This window comes from Schizophyllum commune, assembly GCF_000143185.2.
Source record: "Schizophyllum commune H4-8 unplaced genomic scaffold SCHCOscaffold_2, whole genome shotgun sequence".
In the NCBI taxonomy this organism is placed as follows: Eukaryota; Fungi; Basidiomycota; class Agaricomycetes; order Agaricales; family Schizophyllaceae; genus Schizophyllum; species Schizophyllum commune.
Genome location: NW_026089539.1, coordinates 2,078,504 through 2,100,629, shown reverse-complemented (window position 1 = coordinate 2,100,629; position 22,126 = coordinate 2,078,504). Strand labels below are relative to the sequence as shown.

Here is a 22,126-nt window from a genome sequence, read left to right as displayed (position 1 = left end):
TGAGCGACGCTGAAAAGTTGTGTCAGTAAAAGGCGATCAAGGGAGCGCGGCGATAGATGCATGCAACTCAGTATAACCCGACTTTGATCTCACGCAGAGCACTCGTATAATAGGGAACACAGGCATTCATCATAACAAGCCGAGGAAGGGCACTCACCGTCGCTGAAAATGCGTCGACGCGGTCGTGGTCGGGGACAAGGGCAGTCGACAGCGGAGCCCGGATCATAAGGCCCGGATCACCGAGCGCCACGTGATATCTCCGCGCCGCTTCCTGCGCCGACGCCGTCACCGGCCTGGTCACTCACCCTCTCCCGTCTTACCTCCATCTACAGCTTCCCACAAACCATCATGTCGAGCAGGGAACCTATGTGGTACTGTCATGAGGCTCGTCTCATCTTGTCTACCAGCGAGGTTGGCGCTAATACGTGCTGGACAGTGCCATGCCGAGATGCGCCCCCAGATGGTACGCACGCCTCAATCGTCAACGAAGGCGCACCATTGATGAACGGAATCCAAGGTGCCACATCCTGTTTGCGCATCCTGCAACAGCAGTTTCGTAGAAAAGGTGCGCTCCTTCATTAGCACCATCGCTCGGCGCTTAGCAAGCATCACAGATGGACAATCCGACCGACGATCCTCGGGAGTTCACGAATGATGAGGACGAAGTCCCAGGTATCACTCAACTTTACTACCGTGTTGTGCTCAGTCTGATTAACTTACGCAGTCACATTGCTGGATCTACTCGCCGGCTTGGCCCCTCCGCGCTCGCCCCAAGATGGTCCGACCACTAGGTCTAATGACCGCACAAGAGTAAACCTCCATGCCCCTTCAACATCTGCGTCAACTCATCTCGAGAATAGAGCTTCAACTTCAGATCAGGAAACGGCAACATATCCCTATCTTTTGGCGGTGGCATAGGATCGCGAGACGCTCCGCCAGTCCCCACTTTAGCGGAGTGCGTCGATTGATCAATTAAACTTCAGTCATCCTCACCTCAACAGCTTCCTCGCCGCTGCACCGGCTCCTGAACAAAGACGCGATCGTGGCGATGCGCCCGGTATTGCTGGACCACTATTCGCCCAGTATCTTATGGCTTTACTTGGAGGGAGAGCGGGTCCCGGACTCGGTGATCTTGGTGGCATGCCGGGCCAGATGGGGGACTACGTGTACAACCAAGAAGGTGCGTCGTTTTGTATATCCCATGAACACGACTGTTACTGATTTCCTCTCAGCGCTCGACAACATCATCACACAACTTATGGAGAACTCTAATGCCCATCGCCCCGTCCCGGCCTCGGAGGAAATCATGGACAAGCTTCCACGCGAGGTCTTGGAGGATGGTTGTGAGTTGGCGGTCATTCGAGCCGCATCAATTGCTAATGACCTTCAGCGCCGTTGCTGGATAAGGATTGCGCTGTGTGCAAGGATCAGTTCACCACAAATGTTGAAGAATGCGAAGACCAGATTGTGGTCACCTTGCCGTGCAAACATGCCTTCCATGAGCAATGCATAATCCCCTGGCTCAAGTCCAGCGGTACCTGTCCTGTATGCAGGTGTGTCCTTCGTGTACTTGACGGGCATCGGTGCAGGGTATTGATGGGTTTACAGATACCAATTAGTGCCGCAACCCGAACAGCACGGTCCAGGATCGCCCCCGCCTAGTGGCAGTGGAAGTCCGCCGCAGGGGCAAGGGGGCGGCTGGCGCAATTTGGTCTCCTCGCTCATCGGTGGTCAACAGACACCTCAGGCCTCAGGGTCTGGTTCGTCCAGTGGTCAGTCGCAAGCTCGCGATAACGCACAAGATTGCGAACCTCGACCTCCCGGCGCTTGGGACTGATCGACTCCTTCTCGTTGGCATCCTTCATACGTGTTCGCTGGACTTGGATTCACGTGTAACGGCATGTAACCATAGACATCGTCTCCTCGCTATCGTTGTTGGAATCGGTAAGAATACGATCCATATAATCGCTGCCATGGACATTACACCTGTCCTGAGTCGGTGGTGACCATGACAGGTGCATTGATCCTTTGTTCGATTCTGGTTATCCGAAGATATCCGGTGCGATGAGGAGACTATTGCTGACAATCGGCGCATTTCTGCTTCGAACGGCAGATGGCAGGAGACGCGGGCCCACCTTGGAAGCTTTCGCCGGTTGCCGCAATTGAGGCCTTCGCGCAGGCGCCAAGGTTTGGGTGCTTGCACGTAAATGTGGAGGCATAATACGCTGCCAAGCCGTATAGTTCATGTACCAGAGTTGCGCTCAGGCCCAGGGCCCTTGGCTATAATGACAGGACACGCGCGAAAACCGTGCTGAACCTGAGTTGCGCCGGAAGTGCCGAATGTTCGGATCGTCACAGTAACCGCGTCACGGCAGCGCCGGCAGCGGTCGCCATTCGTCGTGAATTCTCTCGCGAGGCGGAGGTGCAGAGGTTGTGCTTGCGAGTTGACCTCGTCCAGTTCGTGTTGGCGCCACTCGTTGAGTTGCAGTGATGTCTCTGTCTCCGAAGCCGCTTCCGTCGCCGGGCAGTGACAAGCTTCCGGCCCTGCCGCCGAGCGACTTGGACTCTTCTCCTCCTCCTCCACCCAAGCCTCGCAGTGACTATGGGACTCCCCCGATCTCGCCCGTCCCTCCGCAAATAGGGAAGCTGCAGTCCTTTGGTTCACCATCGCTTGGCCCGATAGATTCTCGTGCGTCGCGTTGATCTCGCGAACCGGTCCGCGCTAAGTCCGAATACGCAGGGCTCGACATGACATCCCAGCCCGCATCTCCCATCTCTCCCAACGCCAGCATGGATGCAGGCGACCAGCCGAAGCCAAAGAAGGTCAATCCTCTCACGGACCTCATTGACACGGAAAAGGCCTATGTAGAGCAGCTCACGGGGATAATACGGGTCCGTCCTTGCCGCCTAGCCGCTCAGCACTTCCTCACATACCCACCAGAAAGTCGCAGCTGCATGGTCGCGCTCGAACCTCCCGCCGCCAGAGCTGGACTCGATGTTCCGGTGCATCGAGTCTATCTACAAGACGAACCGCTCACTGCACACGGTGCGAACGTATGTTACCCTACCCACATGCATCGCTGATTACCTTCGCAGCGCTTGAAGGAAATTGGTTCCAATCCCTCCTCCCCAAAAGCCCTTGGTGACCTTTTGATGCGCTGGGTGCGTCGTCATTCATCCCTTCGCGCCTATCTAACCTGGATTTCTCAGATCGACGACCTGGACGCGCCGTATACCAATTACACCAACAAGTACACCTGCGGCTTTGACGACTGGGATCCTGTCCGAAACAACACGCGCCTACCTACTGTCCTCGCCACGTTCTCCAACTCACATCCCCCTCCGTCAGGCGACCTTTGGACGCTTGATGCTCTATTCCTGCTGCCGAAGGGTCGCTTGAAGTACTACCGGCGGCTCTATGGTCGCCTACTGAAAAGCACAGCGCCTGGCCGGAGCGATCACAAGCTTCTGGTAGCAGCATTGGACAAGCTGGATGGACTCCTGCAAACGTTGGACGAACGCGATGTCTACAAAGTAGGGCAGCCTGCTCCGCCGCCTCCGCCACCCCCTCCCGCAGAACATGAAGACGACGTGGTGATCGACTTGCGCACACAAAGCGTCATTGCTGCCACGCACAAGCCTGAAGGCGGATGGAACGAAGAGGGTCAGCCGGGTAGCGAGAGCAGCTCCGCTCGGGGCAGCAACACGTTCTCGAGGTACGTTATCCTGTCACTTGTTACGCAACCATATTTTGAGTGTCATAGTGAGCGTTCCTCCAGGGAAACTGGCGAGACTTCGGTCAGCCGCGCATCGGGCAACTCCATGACCATGCCTATCGCGGACCTGGAAAGACGACTGTCCGCCGGGCGCTGCTTGGACTTGTTCACGATGCAGCCGAAAGTATGTGCCATTTCACAATCAATCTTCCAGCCCTAACAGTGCTCTATAGGGTGTCAGGTTGCAGATGAATCCCCCGCACCTCACCTTCACGCGTGAATTGCGATTGTCTATGGATGTTGTAGTCCGTTTCACACCTCGAAGCACGGGCGAAGAGGTTGTTCATCACCGAGGGCACATATTCTTGTTGTCCGACCTATTCCTCTGCTGCGAGAGGATGACGCGAGAAGAGCAAAGCGAATTTGACGGGGCAGACATGTGGTTATGTTACCCTCCTCTAGCAGGCAAGGTCCTGCGCGTCTCAGATGTGCCCGAGCAAGGTGAGTAAAGTCTGCCGCGACTTCAGGGTCCGACTGAGTCGTCGAAAAGAGAATGCGCTGCAGGTTGCGATCATGCGGAAGGAGCACTTCATCATCGAATGCGAGTCGCCGTCCGCTCGCGATGCCCTTATGGCAGAGCTCAAGGATTGCATAGAGTTTGCGGCCTCCCGTAAGCACTCGGTGACCTGCCGCGAAGCCTCAGAAATAACATCTTTGCAGTGCCTCCGCCATCGAAGGTCCCTCCACCACCAGTGCCTCCCATCAACCCCGCCGTGATGGGTCAAGGATTACCATCCAATCCCGCAGGACCGGCACCTCAGCGCTATCCTTCTGTCGCGTCAAACCACAGTAACTTCACCTCACCCTCGAGCGACAGTCACGGTTTACCACCGATTCCGCCACCACCGCAGCCTGCGCAATACCAGAACGGAGCCGATGACCTTTCGCGTGGCATGGGGAACATGAGGATGTCAGAAGAACGGCAGTTTGGTGGTCCACCGCCCCAAGCGCGCCAGTTCACGAGCCCGCCTCCCGTATCTTTCAAGCCAGGCGAGATCATACCCATGAACCGCAACCCAAGCTTGACCGGCCCTCATGGCGGACCTGGTCCGTACCAGCAGCCACCCTTCCCTCCTCAGCGGCAGATGAGCCAAGGTGGCTATGGTCCTCAACGACCACCGTCAGAGCCGGGCTATGGTCCTGGTCCCGGTGCAGACCTCCACAAAGCCCCGTCATCTCGCTCGCTCCGTGCCGGCTTCGATCAGTACCAAGCCATGCCACAGTCTGCCCCGCCAATGCCCGGTCCTCAGTCTGGCTTCCCTCAGGGCGTGTCACCACAGCACACTGGACAGAGCTGGTCATCGAATGGACATGCGCCGCCACCGCCGCTTCACAATGGGTATCCTGGTGGTCCCCCGATGCACATGCAGGGCGGCCCAATGGGAGGTCCTATGGGAGGCCCCATGGGTCCAGGACCGCGTAACTTCGCTGCGCCCCAGCCGCGCATGGCTCCGCCTGCATTGGACCCGCGCGCGTTGTCGATGGTCGAGGCGTCTTTCGCGGAGCCAAGCCCGCCAAACTCGCCCGTCGAAGAGACACCCGCGTATACAGGACCGACCACGACGACCGTCTCGGCGCAGATGAAGTGCAAAGTGTTCCTCAAGCAGCAGCACCAGCAGTGGAAGGCACTCGGTGCGGCGAAGCTGAAGCTCTACCACGAGGACCCGACGAACAAGAAGCAGCTCGTCGTCGAGGCGGAGGACAAGCACCACTCGGTCATGATTTCGACCATCGTGCTGACGGACGGCGTTGAGCGGGTGGGCAAGACGGGCGTCGCCATCGAGCTGAGCGACAACGGACGGCGGACGGGGATCGTGTACATGATCCAGCTGAGGAACGAGAACTCGGCGCGTGGCCTATACGATAGCCTATTGGCGGGCTCCGACCGGAGGGGGATGTGATCAGAACTTTTGACGATGGTGGGAGGCTGAACTTTATGCTACATAGTACAGTATCAATCTTTTGGGTTTAGAGGTGGTAATCGGGGACATGTATCCCTTTTTTCTCCAACGACAGACAAGGACTGTTCGACAAGCGCTTTCCGAGTACACGTTCCTTACTTTCTAGGTGTTCATTCTTCTTCTACCTCTTTGTCTAGGTGTTCATTCTTCTTCTACCTCTTCCAAGACCAACGGGGCCTTTCTTTCACCTAACGCTCTGGACTACTACTGTCATCGTCTACCATGAACATACCCAACCTCAACGATATCTCTACATTACCATCTCTTCAATACGTGTTTGTGCTGTCTATGGGGAGACTGGTGCATGTATGCTAAGGGTGTGCTAATCACTAGGTAGCGGGCGCTGCTACCGGCCAAGCAATTTCGGCGCAGAGGGAGACGTGGTCGCTGGAGCACTTCCCTAGGCGAGGGATGCTGGGCTCGAGGTCGGCCGTGGTGGGCGTTGACAATAGACCAGTGATCTGCGATGTACGGTTGGAAGGATCTACGATGAAGATGTAGTCTGTTTGCAGTGAACGTTGTCAGAGATGTGGGGCAAAACAGCCTCGAAAAAGGGAGCGTACCGAGGACGAGATGCCAAAAGTGCGCGTAGCTGGTCCACTCGGGCTCATGCGCACCTCGACGGCCTTCGAGGGCGACACGATCTCCATAAGTGCGAATAGACGCGCCGTCAGGCCTGGCCTTATAGCTTGCGAGTCCAATGTCGTAGGCACTCTTGAGCGGAGTGCCGCTCTTGCTATAGAACACGCGAAGAGCCTCTGGGGACAAGAGCCCGTCTGAGCCGTCTGGTTTGGCTGGCCTGGCGCTCTTGATAGGGATGCGGTCCGGGGCAGTGGCGGCCGCGCCTTCCCCCTCTTCGTCGTCCTCCCCTTCGGCGGCCTCTTCTTCCTCGGTCTTCGCCCCCTCGACGACCTTCGGCGGGTCTGCAGGGACTGATGGGTCTATGGTGCGATGCACTACCATAGAATCCACGAGGGCTTCCTCTTGCGTGGGGAGCACGGCGTCGCCTACCAGAAGGGAGTATGCGGGGTCGTCAGGTTGGAAGTTGAAATCTACGATGGCGACAACGTCAATAAGATTGACGCTTGTCAGCAAACAACAATCTTTACCTCCACTAATGATACAAGGCCAGTCTTTTCCGAGGTCAGATCTTAGGCGAAGGACTTCGCGGACAAGGATAGCAGATTGTCTGTCCTGCTTTCAATGACTGCTACCCTTGAGACGAAAGCGAATCACTCACCTGGTTCGCTCATAGGTATACCGAGGATGCCAGAATAGATGCGTTGTGGCTACGATAACACCATCGTCGCCAATTTTGTCCTTTAGAGCGACGATGGGTGCGGTATTATTTGTACGGAAACTCTTGCCTATGCGCGCGTTCTCGGAAAGGTCTTCGTTCTCATTGACGACCTGATTGTCGTAGAGAACTTGCCGTTCATCCACGAGAGAAAAGCGGTCCTTCTTGTACGCGATCATGCAGCCGTGGAGTTTGCGCACGCCCGCTCTATAGTGAGTTTCGTATCCAGCCTTCTCAAGCAGAGGTACGAGCTTGTCTAGTCGATCTGTTTCCTGAGAGAATGCTTATTAGGTGATTATTCCAGGGAGGACAGTCTTACCTGTAAACACATTATGTCGGCATTTTGGCAAAGCAGTTCATTGTACCACATCTGTTCTCGCTGCGCCGCCTTCAGACAGTCGCTAGTCGGGAATAGCTTGCGGCCTTCGCACGGCCTCCATCAAATGGTGAAGCACCGAAAGACAGAATCTGCTCACGAACGAGACATTGAGCGAGTAGCTAGATACACGACGCGTGAGTTTCGTTGAGTATCACGATTAACGAGGCACCGACGTTCCACGAGAGGATCTTGATCGTTTGTGAACCAGCAGCTGGCTCGCTCAAGTTCAGCCAGTGACGATTAAGGATCTTGGACCGCACAGGATCCAGAGCAGCATCAGTGGGTAGCTTGGGATTCGCCTTTGCTTCCTCTTCAGCCTTTTGCTTCTTTGCTCTCCTAGCTTCGCGCAGCTCCTCGATTTGCTCGGGAGTCAGCTGATTTTTAGATGGTCTTTTCGTAGACATGGTGCAGATTCTGATAAGGGGAGGAGATAGGCGAGAGTACGCCGTGCGACGGAGAGCGCAAGATAGAATCGTCGTGGGTGCTGAGGTGATGGCGGTGGCCCGGCGGATGCCGGACGGTGGTTTTGTTCGAAACAAGCGCCCGAGCTTCTCACGTGCTTCGCCGCGTCACTCCCCCTAGGCAGATTCGGGCTGGAATTTTATTCGTGAATGCTGCGATTTGGACTTCTGCGCCGACAGTGTGGACCGCTCACAGGTCTTTCTCGTCGAGCTCAGCCTTTGTTCCGTCCAGATCGAACGACTCCCAGCCCGATTCTCGCTCGATCGGCCTACGCGACCAGTGCACCCACTATGGCCACCAGCGAGAGCTTTGGCAACTTTGACCTCGTCAAGCGCGTCAAGCTCGACTATACCGCGGTCGAGGTCTCGAAATGGAGGAGTAGGGACTCGGGGCTTAGCATCGTGCACATTGACTACGAGGGTGTGTGTCATTTCAGTCCATCCAGCACAACAAGCTTACCCATCAACAGCACCTATTGTCAAGGGCTACTTTGTGGTAGCGACAGAGAGTATGGCCTATCTGGAGGGCTATCAGGATAAAAGCTCACCAGTAACTCAGTTTTTGACGACTCTGGATGTCCGCACACCTTGGAACAGTGCGTCGCATTCCCCCACCCAACAGCGCCCGCTGTAATGCCATTACAGCTTGGTTTTCATGGGCTCCGAGAAGTACCCTTACAAGGGCATCATCGACCACTTTGCCAACCGCGGATTCTCCAATGGCACAAACGCCTGGACGGACGACGATCACACCGCCTACACCGCGTCCACTGCTGGCGCACAGGGCTTCCTTCAATTACTCCCTATCTACGTCGACCACATTCTGTACCCCACTCTCACCAAATCAGGGTGCGTCCCCTTCCCATGTGCCTACTAACGCCGACTAACCTCTCGTCAAGGTTTGTTACGGAAGTACGCAAACTCAAGGCCCATACATATGGGCGCTCCATTGACGTGTGTTCATCAGGTGCACCACATTGATCCACAGGGCAAGGATAGCGGTGTAGGTCGAGCTTCCCCGTAAGAAATCTGAGTACTCACCAGCTACAGGTCGTTTACAGCGAAATGCAAGGCCGCGAAAACACTTCTGGCGACTTGATGGCTCTACGGTACACCTTACATTACCTTCTGGACATTCGCATGCTCAATCATGTTGGTTATAGACTGAATCAACTCTCCGAACCAGAGGGTAGCGCGTATCGCAGCGAAACGGGTGGTCTTATGGCAGCTCTGCGCAAACTGACGGTCGAGAAGAGTGCGTACTGGCCCTGTCTGATCGACGAGCGTACTTATAATCCACCAGTCCGGGATTACCACCACAAGTACTACGTCCCGCATAACTTGTCGCTCATTGTGGCGGGCAAGCTCACCGGCGGTACTGAGTCTCTGCTTCGCGTCGCTCAGGAGCAGATCGAACCTAGTATCGTCGCACATGGTCAGAACAAGGGTATCAAGCCCACCGGTTGGAAGCGTCCCTTCTTGGAGACGCCCAGTGCACCTCGGCCTCCTTTCGAGAAGACGATTAAGGACACTATTGAATTCCCGGAGAAAGATGAAAGTCAGTAGAATGGACTCGGCCGTAGCCCGTATACTGAGCTTCCCATAGGCGTTGGTGAACTCGTTATCAACTTTCTAGGGCCTCCTCCCAATGAGTTTGTGGAAAGGAAGGTTAGTGGTTGCTCAAGTCGTACGCAGCCTCTTGCTAAACGGTATACAGGCGCTGGACATCTTGGGAACCTACCTCACGTCGTCGACCGTGGCCCCTTTGAATAAGGAGTACATCGAGATCGAGTCCCCCATGTGGTACGTCGACCTGCTTTTCTCCTTGCGAGTCAATCTCACCCGGACCCAGCACGTACATTTACATGGGCCAGGACACCCGCGCTACCAAGATCTTCTTGCCCGTCTACATCGGCTCTGTCCCCACCGAACTTCTCGATACCTTTGACGAGAAGCTCAAAGCGAGCTTCCAGAACATCGTCAAGACCGGTATCGACATGGACAGGATGCGCATGGTCATCGATCGCGACGAACGGCAGTTCCGGAGCAAGCTGGAGAGCTCCAAGGGCGATGCGTTCTCGGACTCCCTCATCACGGACTTCCTCTACGGCGCTGAGGACGGCTCGGACATCAAGCGGACGCTCGAGGAAGACACTTGGTACGCGCAGCTCAGGGCCTGGGACAGCAAGCAATGGACGGATCTGTTGTCGAAGTACTACATCGATCAGCACTCGATCGTCCTCCGTGGCAAGCCTTCTGCGTCCCTCGTTGACAAGCTCGAGAAGGACGAAAAGGAGCGCATTGCGAAGCAGGTCGAAGCTCTCGGACCTGAAGGCCTGAAGAAGGCCGAGCAGGAATTGAACGAGGCGAAGGCCGAGCATGACAAGCCCATCCCAACGGAGGTCCTCAACACCTTCCCGGTGCCCGACGTCAAGAGCATTGCATGGATTCCGGTACAAAGTGTTGTTCAAAAAGGCAAGGGCCGACAAAGCCCTGCTCCTGCACAGAACGCCGCAGCGTTGTCGACACATATCAATGCGGATGGCTCGGAATTGCCGTTCTTCGTCGAATACGACCACGTCGAGTCCGACTTCGTCACGATCCATGCGTTCTTCGACCTCAAGAAGCTTCCTGACCACCTTCGCCCGTAAGTTTTGCCTGCAATCGTTGGAATTCGCATCTGACATATTTTAATCAGATATGCCACCTTGTATGCTTCCGCCTTCTTCTCCCTGCCCATCAAGCGCGCTTCTGGAGAAACCCTCACCCACGAAGAGGTCGTTAACCGCCTCGATGACGAGACAGTTTCCTACGAGGTCTCTCAAGGCGTTTCCAGCGGCTTTGCCGAGTCCTTCCGCCTCTCCATCAAAGCCGAGACAGCGCAGTACGAGACTGCAATTGCATGGATGCATGACCTTCTCTACGGTCCAATCTACGACCGCGAGCGGCTACAGGTCACTATCGCAAAGGTACAAAGCGCGCTCCCCGAACTCAAGCGCGACGGAAGCACAGTGTTGAGCGCAGTTTGGAGCGACGCGATGTACAGCGAGCGGTCGACTGCGCGCGCAGGTACCGTCTTGCAGCAGACCGAGTTCATTCCCAAGGTCGCGGAGCAGTTGCAGCAGCAGCCGGACGAAGTCGCGAAGATCATGGCGGAAGTGCGCGACACCGTGGCTCAACCGAGCGGTGTCAGGTTCTCGGTCACTGGCAACATCCTTGCCCTGAGCAAGCCGAGGAGTACGTTCGAGAAGCACTTCGGGACGAAGCTCCCCTCGGTTGAGTTGGAACCTGTCACTTTCACCAGCGACGTCCTCAGCGACCTCGGCAGGAATCCCGCCAAGAAGGTGAGGGTCTCAGTTTCACGCAAACTGATGACTGGACTGACCTATCATCCAGGCCATCGTCATGAGCTTGCCGACCATTGAGAGCTCCTTTGTGACTCATACGTCCAGGGGCATTCAGGGCTTCGGTGACGCAGAGTACCCGGCCATGCGCGTGGCACTTGAGGTCATGAACGCGACAGAGAGCTACTTGTGGCGCTACATTCGTGGTTCCGGCCTCGCCTACGGCGCGTACATGTCCATCGACCTGGAAGCCGGCCTTACAAGCTTCTCCTTGTATCGGGTATGTGTATTCCGCATTTCTCTGATTGCATCTTTGTACTGACGAAATGACATGCAGAGCTCGAACAGCGTTGGGGCTTTTGAACAGGCAAAGAAGGTCGTCGAAGGCCTTTGCGACGGCACGGTATGTTGGCAGCGATCTAAGGACCTCCGCATATCTGATTGTACACTCAGATACCGCTTGACACTACGACCATGGACGCCGCGAAGAGCAGCATCGTTTACGGCGTGACAAAGACCGTTTCTACCGCATCCCGCGCTGTACGTCTCTTGTTGATTTTGAGAAACCTATTCGCTCATACGATGTTCGACACAGGCTTTGACGTCCTTCGTTAACCAGTCCTTGAAGGGTGTTTCGCAGAATTACCAGTCTGAGATCCTCGCGAAGACCCAGACAGTTACCATCGACGACGTCCTCCAATCCATCCGCAAATACTTCCTACCCCTCTTCGACGCCAAGCAGTCGATGGTTGTTGCCGTTACCGCACCGGGCAAGGCCGATGAAGTTGCTGCGGGCCTCGCGAAGGAGGGCTTCGAGGTCGAGCGCCGCTCCATGCACATCGACGAGAGCGAGATGGAGGGCTCAGAATCAGAATCGGGCAGCGACGATAGCGACGAGAGCCAGTAGAGCTGGACTGGCTGATTACCCCTACTTACATTCGACGAGCATGTACACTACGAGAACCACATAATGCGGATGAACGCGACTAGGGCTATGCACCTGTCTGCGTGTCCTCGACCACCTTGATCTTCCGATTTTCCTCCTCACCGGGAGATAACTCAACGCCGTCGAAGAAGTCGTTGTCCACAATGAAGCGGATGGCTTGAGAAAGGTTCGATGTTGTAACTGCGACCTCCTTGTCCAATAGCTAGCGGCATGGTGGGATTAGGCGGAAGTCTTTGGGCGGTCTGCATAAAACACACCTTGCGCAACAGTGAACCGCGTTTGCTGACATCGAATGGATTTGGAGGCGGTTTTCTAGGCTGGGGGGCCGGTTTCCGACGCACTGGTGCAGGATTGAATTTGGGCGGAAGTTGTTTCTCTTGTGGCGGGTCAGGGAGGGGTGCCTCCACTGCTGGCACCTTTGACGATGCCTCCTCTGGCGCGTCATCGTCATCCGAGTCCTCTGCTGATGAAGACGCATCTGAGTCCTTCGCCGGTGATGCAGCCTTCGCAGTTGCAGGAGGGGGAAGGGTGCTAGGTTTCGCAGGTAGGGCGTGGAATACGGTAGGAGCAGGCGCAGAGAACCCTCCTCTGCCCCTGCCTCTTCCTCTTCCGCGCCCTCTGCCGCGGTCAGTGCCCCTCATGTTCCCGCCGTCTGTGCGCTGTTTCTTCACGTTGACCTCGAAGCCAATCTCGCCACGCGCTGCAGCCTCTTCACGCTGCCGCTTCTTCTCCGCAACACGGTCTGCCGTAGGATACCGCCGCTTGCGCTCAGCAATCCATTCGGCAAGCACCTTTGGGTCATCGAGATTGACTGACGTGCCCATGATTGTAATTTTCTTCCTGAGGGGTGAAAGCACGATGAGCGGTCTGTCTGAAGTCGTAAGTCGTGAACGCACCCTTTGAGACTAGGATCAGCATCCCAGCCGCCCTTCTCTTTCTTGTGTCCAGGGGGATATATCAAGTGACGATCCATCATGTGTATCTCGACACTCTTCGCGGAGCCAGTGAACGAGCAGCCTGGCTGCCTGCAGCGGTCGGAGCCTGGACGGTACCAGGAGCCATGAGAGGCGGGCGTGCTTTGCCTTGGTAGAGCATGCTGGGGAGAGGTATGCGAAGAAGATGAAGACAAGTTGGTGTATCCAAGTCCTTGAGCGTTCATGGTGTTGTATGCATTCGCATAGTGGGAAGAAAAGTATACGCCTTGCTGAAAGTTTCCGGTTGAAGGGCCGCCGTTCTGCTGGGTCGCATACGGGTTCGAGAGGGTCCCTGCGAGAGCATTCTGGAGACCATAGCCGTAGTTGTAGTTGTAAGCCCCGCCATTGAAGTTGTTCATGGCGGGACGGAGGAAAGTGAGATCACCGATCGGCTTTCCTTTTCAAGAAAACAATAGACGCGTCAACTAGCTGCCCTCAACACTCATCTCGAGTTCCAGCATGCCAGCAACTTTAGGTCGACACAGCAATGACATGTTAGAATACAGTGGCTGCTTACAAGAGAGGACACCAAGTATGTGTGTTTAGCAATATAGGCATACTTTTACTTATATCGTGAGTACGGTTGGTGGTGGGCAGTCCAAACATGAAAGCAGTACGATAAGCGATAAGAGGGCTTCAGGCAAGCTGAAGGACAGACCATCATATGTACTAACCCGAGGAATCGGTCAATAAAAGGCTATAAGATTCTTCAAAACGGAGGAGAGGGGAGGATGAGGGGTCCCGAAGCCAAGGCGACTGATGACTGACTGTACGATCGGGTACGGAAGGGAGGGATGGTAGCAAGACAAGAGGTCGTGGACAAGAGGGCCTCTACTGATCGTCATCCGTCTGCATAGCCACGTTCTGGCTCTGTTCGCGTCCAACGCGACGCTCCTTCTCACTCTCTAGCTGGTTGTAGAGCAAGTACAGCGCCTTCTCGTTCGCCTCCGGAGAGCCCACGATGGTGAACATGCGCTCGCCGGTCTCATCGTGCGGGGCCTTCGCAATAGAGATCTTGGATCCAGAAAGGCGCCTGATCTCGGTGATCTTCGTGCCGCCGCGCCCGATTATGCAGCCGACCATGTCCGACGGGATAGATATGTTCTGCGTGCGGATGAGCGCATTCGGTGTCGACTGCGATCCTGCAGATGGCGTTGGGGAGATCGCACGACGGCGGGCACCAGGGGAGAAGCCATTGGTGCTGGGACGACGTGCAGCCGCTCCAGATGCCTCTGCAGCCTGGGGATGGTACAACACGGTCCCAGTGTTGCGCTCCCAATCCTCCAGCAAGCTTTTCGAGATCTCGTATATAGCGCGCCCGATTTCGTCGGGCACGCCGTGCACCTCAACGACGCGCTCCGTTGACTGCGGTAGCATGTCTTTTTGTGCTACGAGACGTGCACCCGAGGCATCCTGGATGGCCTTGATCTTGAGGCCTCCGCGACCGATGATGGTGCCCATGAGGTTGTGCGACACCAGCAGGCGGATCATGGTGTGCGGGTTGGTCGCGACGACGCTGGCGTCGAGCTCCGGGCTGCCGGCGCTGGCCGAAACGAGCTGGGCGATGATGTGCTGGTACGCCTGCGCTCGAGTGTCAGTACGTAACGCATACGGCATATGCGCTGTCGTAGCTTGCGCACCTTTGCAATGCCCTCGGGAGACCCATTGATAGTGAGGACACGCTCGTGAACGCCGGGGACGACCTTGCTGACGCCGGCTTTGACGCCGGTGACCTCGCGCAGTTCAGCCACGTTCTTCCCGCCCTTGCCGATGATGACGCCAGCGTCCTTGGTGCTGACGAGGGCACGGAGCTGCAGCGCGCCGTCGAGAGGGGGAGACTGCGGCTCGGGGGAGTGGGACGCAGAGCGTGGCGGGGAAGCTGTGCAGGCGCGCGTATGCGGTGAGCTGAGAAAGACGCGTCAAAAGGATGGGACATACGGGAACCGTGTTGTGTGTCGGCCATGGCAAGGGACGGAGGGGAGGGGCGGGGAGGGAAAAAGGAAAGAAGAGGCGGGGCGGGAGGCGGAGGGCGGGGGACGGAGGGGCTGGGGTGATGATGGTGGGAGGTAAAAGGTGAGGCTAATTCGGCAAGTAATTTTTTGGACCGTGACGCGCACGCGACGCGCTGACAGCCATCGCTGACACGGACGCCCGACGCGTCCCATTTTATTACGTTGCTCAACGAGCTCCGCGGCGGGGACGGACTTCAAACAGATGCACGCAAGCACAGGACGCAGCACGGAGGGGGCAGCGTACGCCGGACCGCGCGCCACCCTACTCACCGAATGTCGCTATGTCACATTCTCACCATTTCCTTCAACATCTCGACTGACTCGGGCCGGCACACACAAGCTTAGAAATACAGAATCGGTAAACTCTCTCATGCATGGCATAGACGTCGACTCGATAGTCAAGGTTACATATAGGCAGTATAGCATATCGGACCTGGCGGCGGCGGTTTCATATGGCGTGGGGGTGGTGGGCGAAACGGAGCGGCGACTGCGACTGCGACTAGTAACCGAGCGAGGTGAGCTGCTCGAACGACCCTGAGGTCGATGCGACCGCCTTCTGGCGCAGCTTGAGGGCGGCGACCTGGTAGATGACCGTCAATATAGATCCCAATGGCAGTAAACGGTTTCCCGCACCTTCCGCTCGTGGAAGGCCTGCGCCTTGATCTTGCGCTTCTCCTCCAACCGGTCAACGACATCCTTGTAGCCCCAGCCAACCTCGTGCGACAGGCGCTTCACGGTGCAGTACTTGCGACCGGGCTTGAGCCTGAGCACCCGGAGAGCGTCCGGAACAACCATCTTCTTCTTGCGGTCGTAGGGCGGGGGCACACCCTCGAACAGCTTCAGGCGCTCGAGAGCGGCGGCGCCTCGTGCCGTCTTGTGGGGGATCATGCCGCGGATGGAGCGGTAGAGGATCTTGGACGGGGCGCGGAAGTGGAAGGGACCGTTCTTTTTCGGGTTCACGAGGTGCTTTTTGTGAAGGAAGTTGTGGTAGCGCAGCTATAGAGAGGGTGAAGTCAGTTGCTTGCTTTATGCGGGAGATATTCACGACGCACCTTGTTTCTAAAGAAGCTGCCAGAGATGTTGATCTCCTCGCAACGGACCACCACAATCTTCTGGCCGGAGAGAATCTGCTTGGCGATGATGGACGCCAGCCGACCCAGAAGGTGCCCCTTGCCATCGATGACAATGGGGGTGGCGGAGAAGGTCGACATCTTGAGGGTCTGAGAAGCATGTCTTTCAGTCTGGAGTTCCGCAATTCGCGCTATACACGGTGCAAAAGCAACACAAACCTGGGGGTAAAGAGGGTGATCAGTGACGAGAGCAGCGACGGGCGGCTATGTTCTCACCTTGAGGATTGAGCGACTTGGGATTGTTCACGGCGCCGCCGCGGTAGGTCCTACGGATCACATGGAACACATGGCCGAATCAGGTAACTGTGGCTGGCTGTATAGTGACTCGGCATCTGCCGCAAACCTCAGCTCTTGGAAGCACGTGCGTCTTCTGTCAGTGCCAGCCAAGCTCGTCGCGTAGCAGAAGGCAGTCTTCAGGCCGCCTCTGATGTCGCGCGAGTCTCTCATACGCGCTCTACTGACTACGGTGCTTAGTAGCTCCTGAAAATATACTCGTCGCCCAATCTTGAGCAGGACTTGCTGATAGTCCCATTCCAGTGTGCAATTCCCAAGCTTGAGGAGAATATGCTCAGCTTTTTCGGAGTCGGCTATCTATTGGCTTCAACATCTCTTATCGTGAGCTTCGTCGTCAACGGAGCTTTGATAGCCTGGCGCTGTCGTTTCCTTCCCATGACACGAGGATCTCTCGCATGTTTATCCAGTATGCCAACCTCATGACGCTCTTCCGGGCCCTTTCTCGACTTACCAAAAGAACGCCCGAGGCCGATGTGCCTCGTCAAATGAAGGATAATCCTCGCTGGCTCCCATGAACCTGCATGTCAACCACTTCGAGTCCCTGGCAACGTGCTCCGTACCCGATGGTCCCCTCGGGACCCGCCTACCATCCATTGCCCTGGCTCGAAGGACGACGGTGCTTTGCAGAGGTGCTGCGCATTTTGCGAGGTCGCAACTTTCGCTGCATTCGCGAAGATGGAATTAAGAGGCGCTTGCGTGCACGTGCCAGTCCAAACAAAGTGGGTGACGCATCCCAGTCTTCCACTCGAGTCCACACCCCGAAGATAGGTTCACCCCTCGCCGCATGGATTTCTCGGCCCCTTGCATGTCTGGCTCTTGGCACGGGCTTGGCACCACCTGCTCATTCTCCGTCGAGGCTCAATGCCGGTATAAAAGCTCGTCTCCAAAGGCGGGAAAAAACCACTCGTCTTTGACGCTCCCCTAATCGCTCTCCCACTCCTTCCTCCCCTCTTTTTTTCCCACACAATGTTCTTCCTCACCGCAGCTCTCATCTCCTCCCTTGCTGGGTATGCAGTCGCATGCGATGCCTACAACAAGGTAAACAATAATGATTGACTCGCTGGACTACTGTATGCTGAACATGTATGGTAGGGCCTCCCTACGCCGACAGACCATGTCACTAGCAGCAAGGTCATCGAAGTCAAGGCCGGCGAGGTCTACGATGGTAAAGTTGGAATGGTGGTTATGCCTCACCTTGCGATTCACACGTCCTAGGTGGCTGGAAAAAGTTCGACCGTGGCTCCGGCGCGTGCAATGGTCAGAAGGAGGGTGACTGGGAAGATGCAGGTCAGTGAAAAATACTCCTGTTGAAGGCACACATTCACTGGATATGTTGCAGTCTTCTACCTCCACGAGGGCGCTACCTTGAAGAACGTTATCATTGGCGCTAATCAGGCCGAGGGTGTCCACTGCACAGGACGTAAGTCTCTGACGCTATCGTTCCGAACGTCCATTAATCCTCTGTTCTCAGACTGCACCCTTGAGTTCGTTTGGTTCGAGGACGTCTGCGAGGACGCTATCACGATCAAGAACGACAGTCAGTACCCTGCTCAGTAACTTCGCACCTTCCGCACTCATCAATTTCACAGAGGCCGGCTCGGATACTTGGATCGTCGGTGGTGGCGCATACCACGCCGAGGACAAGATCGTCCAGCACAATGGCTGCGGCACCGTCAACATCATCAACTTCTACGCCAAGTACGTCTTTCCCCCCGTTCTGTCCCTTCCCTCTCTGCAGTTCCGCCCCTGACTGGCCCTCTCATCGATCCTCAGGGACTACGGCAAGCTCTACCGCTCGTGCGGCAACTGCAGCAAGCAATGCAAGCGCACCGTCAACATCCAGGGCGTCGAGGCGCGCGACGGCGGCGAGCTCGCGGGCATCAACAAGAAGTACGGCGACAAGGCCACGATCACGGATGTCTGCACGGACGCGAAGCATGCGTGTGTGCTGTACAATGGCTGCGCGGGCGAGTGAGTACATTCAATCTTCTTGACCTGGACGATGTGCTGATGCATCTTCTGCAGCTGCGAGCCATCGAAGGTCGGCTACTGCTGAACGACCAGCTTTCATCCGTACTTCGAATGGTAATCGGGCGCACCCACGAAGGTGCATGGGAATAGTTTGGACTGATCATTGGGCGATATACCATAGTAATGTGAGATATCCCGAGAATTACAGCGCATTTCTGGTCATAAAAGCGTCTTTCCTCCTCTCCGCTCGACAGCAGCTTCACTCAGCTACACAATGGCGCCAAGAACGCGACAGCCTTGTCGACGGACCCGTCGGTGGGGTAGGCTCGATGCGCGTCTACATCGAGGCCGCCGTCGCAGAAGATATCGTTCTTGTTGCAGAACCTGCGCGACCGAAGGTCGAGATGAGGGAAAACACAGCAGTTTCAGAGGTACGCACTCTATGACATTGCCCCCGACGACAGGATCCTGAATTGGCCAATCTTTGGATATCTTAGCCTCTGTATAGACATTGCAGACGTACAGCATCTCACCATCGTCTAGGCCAAGAAGACCGAGTATGCCGTCCTCATCGTATGGATCCTATATGATCGTGAGTGTGTCTTAATTTCGCAAGAACATCTGCCTGGCGCACCCCAAAGACTGATACGCCGCAGACCTTGCCTTTCTCTTCGTCGGACAGGTCGAGGCTGGTCACTGAAGACATCGTTGAATGTTCAGTGTGTAATGCGGAACCTTCGCGGCTGAGGACGCCACTCACGATGCACTACCATCGCCCCCCTACAAAGTTCGTTAACCTCTTGCGTAATGATTAAGGGAAGAAAAGGTACGCACTTTGAGTACCCGCTCAGTATGAAGCGCTGATCAGGACATGCGACAGCTTGAGTCTCCTGCGATGCCTTGTGAGTAATCCAAGGAAATGTCGATTTGAGATGCACATGCCAGGGTGTCCGCGAGGAGGCTTGCCCCTTGAGCTGGCGTGACCAGATATTCGGCAGATGCTGGGCGCGTCGTCACGTTGAGCGGCGAAGACGGAGCGGTGCCTCCCAGATTCACTCACTATTATCTGGCGGTGGATCGACGAGGGTCAGAAAGTAATCCCGGGGTTCGCAGGTATCAGCACGTACAAGGCAAACCCAGCGAGGTCAGCCTTCGAAGGTAACGTCAGGATCATCGGTAGAAAAGGTCAGGCAAAAGTCACTCACCCAGGGATCTCTCTAGCGAGCCCCGCTGCCAACGGCTCCCCAACAGAATCGAGCCCTTGCTGACTCGTCCCCGGAGCATGGATCAGCATCACAGGAGCGCATGCCGCCCTAGGATCGACAGGGATCGCGAGCGCCGCAGCACCAGCGCAGAGCTGGGCTACTGTTAGTGGGATATGCAGACTAGCGCGTCGAGTGGGCGTACAACGAGGAGGGCAGCGAGGAGAAGCATGAGGGGAGGACCGGTCAGCGGGTTGGGGAACTCAGGACGGAGATGGACGTTTATAGGGCCGATTGGCCGTGCATGCCCGGCGCCAAGACGGGGGTAACGGGGTGCGCAATGCGGTGCGTGAATGCAAGGATGAAAGTTCGAGGGTAAGTCGAACACGTGAAGCGCACTTGACCGCGTATTCAGCTGCTTTTCATGTCCGATGACCGCGACTGCCAGGGTCAAGGCGGCGATGCAGACGATAAACTCTTGCTATTGTGTAGCTTACGAGTGCCGTCGTGAATGGAGAAGTCCGTCGAGGTCTACCTCGAGCGCGCATCGATACGATGTGAGAGGATCCGAACCGGATACCCGGCCATAAGATGGACATTGTGGACGAAAAAGGTAAGTGACTTACCCATCTGGGATACAATGTGCCTTGTCGGACCTCGGTCCTATCGGCCCGCCGAAACAACTCGACTCAACCAGGCGGCGATCAAGCGGCATTCCTCGTCCTCCCCACCCCCACCGACCTTCTCTAGGATCCGTCTCTGCAATAATGTCCGCTCCGGCCTCTGAGCTGGCTGCCGCTCACTCTTCTCCAGCGGACCGCTCGCAGAGCCAGACTCCCACTTTGGAGAAGCTGCACCTAATCTCGCATGAGGCTGCCCAAGCGCCCGTTATCGCCGTCGATCTCGACGACGTGCTGGCACAGACGAATCGCTCGGTAGCTGAATGGCACAACGAGGTTTACGGCACGGACATGACCGTAGATGACTTTCTCTGTGCGTGAATACCTCGTATTCAATCCTAGACGCAGCTAAAGGTGACGATAAGACTATTACTACTGGAAGGTACGTCAGCTACGCGCTTTGTTGGCAGATATGCGTATCTTGAAAGGGAGTAGAACAAGTACTGGGGTTCCCCCAAAGAGACAGCGGAGAAGGTGGCAGACTACTACAAGTCGAAGAGAATATTCCGCACAGAGGTTGTACCTGGCGCGGTCGAGGGCACTCGGGCGCTAAAGGACATGGGCTTCCGGTGAGGTTGTCACCGCACGCACCATGTTCTCAACTGAATGGAACGTAGGCTGCTCATCGTGACAGCTCGTAATCCTGACCAGGCCGACGAGAGCTGGCAATGGGTGGAAGAGCATTTCCCGGGTGGGCTGACTCGGTCATACTGCCACCCGCGAGGTAGCTAACTCGATAGGTAGGGATTTTTGAGAGCATCATCTGCACCGGTATGCCCGAAGTCCGTGGTCGTCGAGGCACTACTCGCTTACAGCGGACCTGCCTCCTACTAGGCCAGTTCAAGAACGCCACGAAGAACGAACATGAAGTTGTCACAAAGCTAAGCAAGGCGGAGGTAAGTGTAGTTGGTCCGCCCGTTGCGCGTGAATCTCGTGTTGAAGCAAAGCCACAGGTTTGCGCCGGTCTGAAGGCCAAGGTGCTCATCGATGACTCGTCGGAGAACGCGCTCCAGGTCGCCACCGCGACCCACCTGTCGCACAAGATACACGTCCTGCTATTTGGGGAGTACGAGTGGAACAAGCGCACATCGAGTTCAGACGACGCCAAACCGGAGATGGTCTACGAGGAGCGCTTGAAGCGGGAAAACGGTCGCGAGTTTTGGAAGGACGAGCATCTGGAGGATCGTCTCCCTCCCGACGCGCCATTGACGCGCGTGAAGAGCTGGGAGGAGGTGGTCGCGTGGGTACGCGCGCACCCGGAATTATTGACGCGTACGTAGGCGTGACCGCGACGTCGCAGTCGCGTGGTGGCGGCGCGCTGAGCGCGTCCTGCACTGCACCGATAGACGACATCTATGACCGCCTTTTCCTCCGAGAGGGCGGTTGCCGCATGATGCCCTGAGCACGACGAGGTGGAGCATTAACGGCGACCGTACGCACCCTCGAATACAGTGAATCGCCTGATATGCCGCTGCAGTGTTCATGAAGGCCGTGCATCGTGGCCACGTTCACGCGGGATTCCCTCACTCTAGCCTGCCGCGGCTTCAGCCTGAAGCGCAGAGGACACGGTCCCCCCGTGGGCGACTCGGTATATTGGACAGGCCGCTTGGCGGGTGAGAAGATCAGCAGGAGGCTCGGCGGAAGCAGAAATGCGGGGAAGATCGTCGTGATCTCAGGATCGATCACTTCACGTGCCGAT

At 56.4% G+C, this 22,126-nt stretch overlaps 10 protein-coding genes across 10 annotated transcripts; 5 read left to right on the top strand and 5 right to left on the bottom strand.

Moving 5' to 3' along the window:
• The first annotated feature begins 306 nt into the window (after positions 1-306).
• Positions 307-2,042, top strand: SCHCODRAFT_02611325 (uncharacterized protein). The gene is made up of 10 exons (XM_003037273.3): positions 307-384; positions 437-463; positions 518-565; positions 615-672; positions 725-810; positions 861-955; positions 1,002-1,180; positions 1,233-1,343; positions 1,391-1,553; positions 1,609-2,042. The coding sequence occupies exons 1-10, from the start codon at positions 349-351 to the stop codon at positions 1,835-1,837; spliced, it is 1,032 nt and encodes a 343-aa protein (XP_003037319.2). The 5' UTR covers positions 307-348; the 3' UTR covers positions 1,838-2,042.
• A 748-nt stretch (positions 2,043-2,790) lies between these two features.
• SCHCODRAFT_02486634 (uncharacterized protein) lies at positions 2,791-5,677 on the top strand (the record flags this gene model as incomplete). Its single annotated transcript, XM_003037274.2, has 8 exons — positions 2,791-2,892; positions 2,942-3,046; positions 3,097-3,162; positions 3,211-3,716; positions 3,780-3,900; positions 3,950-4,217; positions 4,267-4,386; positions 4,437-5,677. 8 exons carry the CDS (start codon positions 2,791-2,793, stop codon positions 5,675-5,677), a joined length of 2,529 nt encoding a protein of 842 aa, XP_003037320.2.
• A 194-nt stretch (positions 5,678-5,871) lies between these two features.
• On the bottom strand, positions 5,872-7,944 carry SCHCODRAFT_02158181 (Endonuclease/exonuclease/phosphatase). Its single transcript, XM_050341952.1, has 7 exons — positions 7,587-7,944; positions 7,511-7,532; positions 7,354-7,457; positions 6,978-7,306; positions 6,847-6,926; positions 6,301-6,789; positions 5,872-6,239 (listed from the first exon to the last, which is right to left on the bottom strand). The coding sequence occupies exons 1-7, from the start codon at positions 7,815-7,817 to the stop codon at positions 6,067-6,069; spliced, it is 1,428 nt and encodes a 475-aa protein (XP_050202262.1). The 5' UTR covers positions 7,818-7,944; the 3' UTR covers positions 5,872-6,066.
• Positions 7,945-7,978: 34 nt separating this feature from the next.
• SCHCODRAFT_02611317 (uncharacterized protein) lies at positions 7,979-12,271 on the top strand. The gene is made up of 17 exons (XM_003037275.2): positions 7,979-8,295; positions 8,345-8,383; positions 8,434-8,470; positions 8,520-8,723; positions 8,774-8,786; positions 8,842-8,877; positions 8,925-8,983; positions 9,038-9,129; positions 9,178-9,432; positions 9,481-9,542; positions 9,592-9,677; positions 9,727-10,521; positions 10,573-11,218; positions 11,271-11,498; positions 11,556-11,621; positions 11,672-11,758; positions 11,814-12,271. Exons 1-17 carry the CDS (start codon positions 8,166-8,168, stop codon positions 12,123-12,125), a joined length of 3,147 nt encoding a protein of 1,048 aa, XP_003037321.1. The 5' UTR covers positions 7,979-8,165; the 3' UTR covers positions 12,126-12,271.
• On the bottom strand, positions 12,211-13,497 carry SCHCODRAFT_02566040 (uncharacterized protein; the record flags this gene model as incomplete). The annotated part of the gene is made up of 3 exons (XM_003038624.2): positions 12,211-12,366; positions 12,422-13,004; positions 13,061-13,497. The coding sequence occupies 3 exons, from the start codon at positions 13,495-13,497 to the stop codon at positions 12,211-12,213; spliced, it is 1,176 nt and encodes a 391-aa protein (XP_003038670.1).
• Positions 13,498-13,569: 72 nt separating this feature from the next.
• SCHCODRAFT_02566039 (uncharacterized protein) lies at positions 13,570-15,227 on the bottom strand. The gene is made up of 3 exons (XM_050343803.1): positions 15,077-15,227; positions 14,779-15,017; positions 13,570-14,719 (listed from the first exon to the last, which is right to left on the bottom strand). The coding sequence occupies exons 1-3, from the start codon at positions 15,099-15,101 to the stop codon at positions 13,970-13,972; spliced, it is 1,014 nt and encodes a 337-aa protein (XP_050202261.1). The 5' UTR covers positions 15,102-15,227; the 3' UTR covers positions 13,570-13,969.
• A 297-nt stretch (positions 15,228-15,524) lies between these two features.
• SCHCODRAFT_02611314 (60S ribosomal protein L16) lies at positions 15,525-16,371 on the bottom strand. The gene is made up of 3 exons (XM_003038626.2): positions 16,203-16,371; positions 15,784-16,146; positions 15,525-15,730 (listed from the first exon to the last, which is right to left on the bottom strand). Exons 1-3 carry the CDS (start codon positions 16,359-16,361, stop codon positions 15,650-15,652), a joined length of 603 nt encoding a protein of 200 aa, XP_003038672.1. The 5' UTR covers positions 16,362-16,371; the 3' UTR covers positions 15,525-15,649.
• A 1,169-nt stretch (positions 16,372-17,540) lies between these two features.
• On the top strand, positions 17,541-18,630 carry SCHCODRAFT_02486596 (polysaccharide lyase family 3 protein; the record flags this gene model as incomplete). Its single annotated transcript, XM_003037276.1, has 8 exons — positions 17,541-17,612; positions 17,667-17,739; positions 17,790-17,861; positions 17,914-17,994; positions 18,046-18,111; positions 18,164-18,272; positions 18,348-18,545; positions 18,600-18,630. 8 exons carry the CDS (start codon positions 17,541-17,543, stop codon positions 18,628-18,630), a joined length of 702 nt encoding a protein of 233 aa, XP_003037322.1.
• Positions 18,631-18,688: 58 nt separating this feature from the next.
• Positions 18,689-20,004, bottom strand: SCHCODRAFT_02157919 (uncharacterized protein). The gene is made up of 10 exons (XM_050341951.1): positions 19,751-20,004; positions 19,673-19,695; positions 19,606-19,611; positions 19,488-19,546; positions 19,380-19,435; positions 19,306-19,325; positions 19,180-19,241; positions 19,079-19,127; positions 18,985-19,027; positions 18,689-18,929 (listed from the first exon to the last, which is right to left on the bottom strand). Exons 1-10 carry the CDS (start codon positions 19,837-19,839, stop codon positions 18,809-18,811), a joined length of 528 nt encoding a protein of 175 aa, XP_050202260.1. The 5' UTR covers positions 19,840-20,004; the 3' UTR covers positions 18,689-18,808.
• Positions 20,005-20,467: 463 nt separating this feature from the next.
• SCHCODRAFT_02611304 (uncharacterized protein) lies at positions 20,468-22,004 on the top strand. Its single transcript, XM_003037277.2, has 7 exons — positions 20,468-20,740; positions 20,793-20,809; positions 20,863-20,996; positions 21,045-21,118; positions 21,172-21,198; positions 21,262-21,323; positions 21,381-22,004. The coding sequence occupies exons 1-7, from the start codon at positions 20,515-20,517 to the stop codon at positions 21,705-21,707; spliced, it is 867 nt and encodes a 288-aa protein (XP_003037323.1). The 5' UTR covers positions 20,468-20,514; the 3' UTR covers positions 21,708-22,004.
• The last annotated feature ends 122 nt before the right edge of the window (positions 22,005-22,126 follow it).

Excerpts from the sequence above, each read along its gene's own strand:
- SCHCODRAFT_02611325 (XM_003037273.3), top strand. The coding sequence starts at position 349 with ATGTCGAGCAGGGAACCTATGTGGTACTGTCATGAG. Across the intron at positions 464-517 it reads CCGAGATGCGCCCCCAGATG|GTGCCACATCCTGTTTGCGC; the intron begins GTACGCACGCCT and ends ACGGAATCCAAG. Across the intron at positions 956-1,001 it reads CCAGTCCCCACTTTAGCGGA|CTTCCTCGCCGCTGCACCGG; the intron begins GTGCGTCGATTG and ends TCACCTCAACAG.
- SCHCODRAFT_02158181 (XM_050341952.1), bottom strand. The coding sequence starts at position 7,817 with ATGTCTACGAAAAGACCATCTAAAAATCAGCTGACTCCCGAGCAAATC. Across the intron at positions 7,458-7,510 it reads ACTCGCTCAATGTCTCGTTC|GCCGCAAGCTATTCCCGACT; the intron begins GTGAGCAGATTC and ends GGCCGTGCGAAG. Across the intron at positions 7,307-7,353 it reads CCGACATAATGTGTTTACAG|GAAACAGATCGACTAGACAA; the intron begins GTAAGACTGTCC and ends GCATTCTCTCAG.
- SCHCODRAFT_02611317 (XM_003037275.2), top strand. The coding sequence starts at position 8,166 with ATGGCCACCAGCGAGAGCTTTGGCAACTTTGACCTCGTCAAGCGCGTC. Across the intron at positions 8,878-8,924 it reads CACAGGGCAAGGATAGCGGT|GTCGTTTACAGCGAAATGCA; the intron begins GTAGGTCGAGCT and ends CACCAGCTACAG. Across the intron at positions 9,433-9,480 it reads ATTCCCGGAGAAAGATGAAA|GCGTTGGTGAACTCGTTATC; the intron begins GTCAGTAGAATG and ends AGCTTCCCATAG.
- SCHCODRAFT_02566039 (XM_050343803.1), bottom strand. The coding sequence starts at position 15,101 with ATGGCCGACACACAACACGGTTCCC. Across the intron at positions 15,018-15,076 it reads CGACACACAACACGGTTCCC|CTTCCCCGCCACGCTCTGCG; the intron begins GTATGTCCCATC and ends GCGCCTGCACAG. Across the intron at positions 14,720-14,778 it reads CTCCCGAGGGCATTGCAAAG|GCGTACCAGCACATCATCGC; the intron begins GTGCGCAAGCTA and ends ACTCGAGCGCAG.
- SCHCODRAFT_02611314 (XM_003038626.2), bottom strand. The coding sequence starts at position 16,361 with ATGTCGACCTTCTCCGCCACCCCCATTGTCATCGATGGCAAGGGGCAC. Across the intron at positions 16,147-16,202 it reads GCAGCTTCTTTAGAAACAAG|CTGCGCTACCACAACTTCCT; the intron begins GTGCGTCGTGAA and ends CCCTCTCTATAG. Across the intron at positions 15,731-15,783 it reads AGGCCTTCCACGAGCGGAAG|GTCGCCGCCCTCAAGCTGCG; the intron begins GTGCGGGAAACC and ends GTCATCTACCAG.
- SCHCODRAFT_02157919 (XM_050341951.1), bottom strand. The coding sequence starts at position 19,839 with ATGCTGATCCATGCTCCGGGGACGAGTCAGCAAGGGCTCGATTCTGTT. Across the intron at positions 19,128-19,179 it reads GCGGCGTATCAGTCTTTGGG|GATCCATACGATGAGGACGG; the intron begins GTGCGCCAGGCA and ends ACGATCATATAG. Across the intron at positions 18,930-18,984 it reads GTCGGGGGCAATGTCATAGA|GTTCTGCAACAAGAACGATA; the intron begins GTGCGTACCTCT and ends TCGGTCGCGCAG.
- SCHCODRAFT_02611304 (XM_003037277.2), top strand. The coding sequence starts at position 20,515 with ATGTCCGCTCCGGCCTCTGAGCTGGCTGCCGCTCACTCTTCTCCAGCG. Across the intron at positions 20,997-21,044 it reads CTAAAGGACATGGGCTTCCG|GCTGCTCATCGTGACAGCTC; the intron begins GTGAGGTTGTCA and ends AATGGAACGTAG. Across the intron at positions 21,324-21,380 it reads CAAAGCTAAGCAAGGCGGAG|GTTTGCGCCGGTCTGAAGGC; the intron begins GTAAGTGTAGTT and ends GCAAAGCCACAG.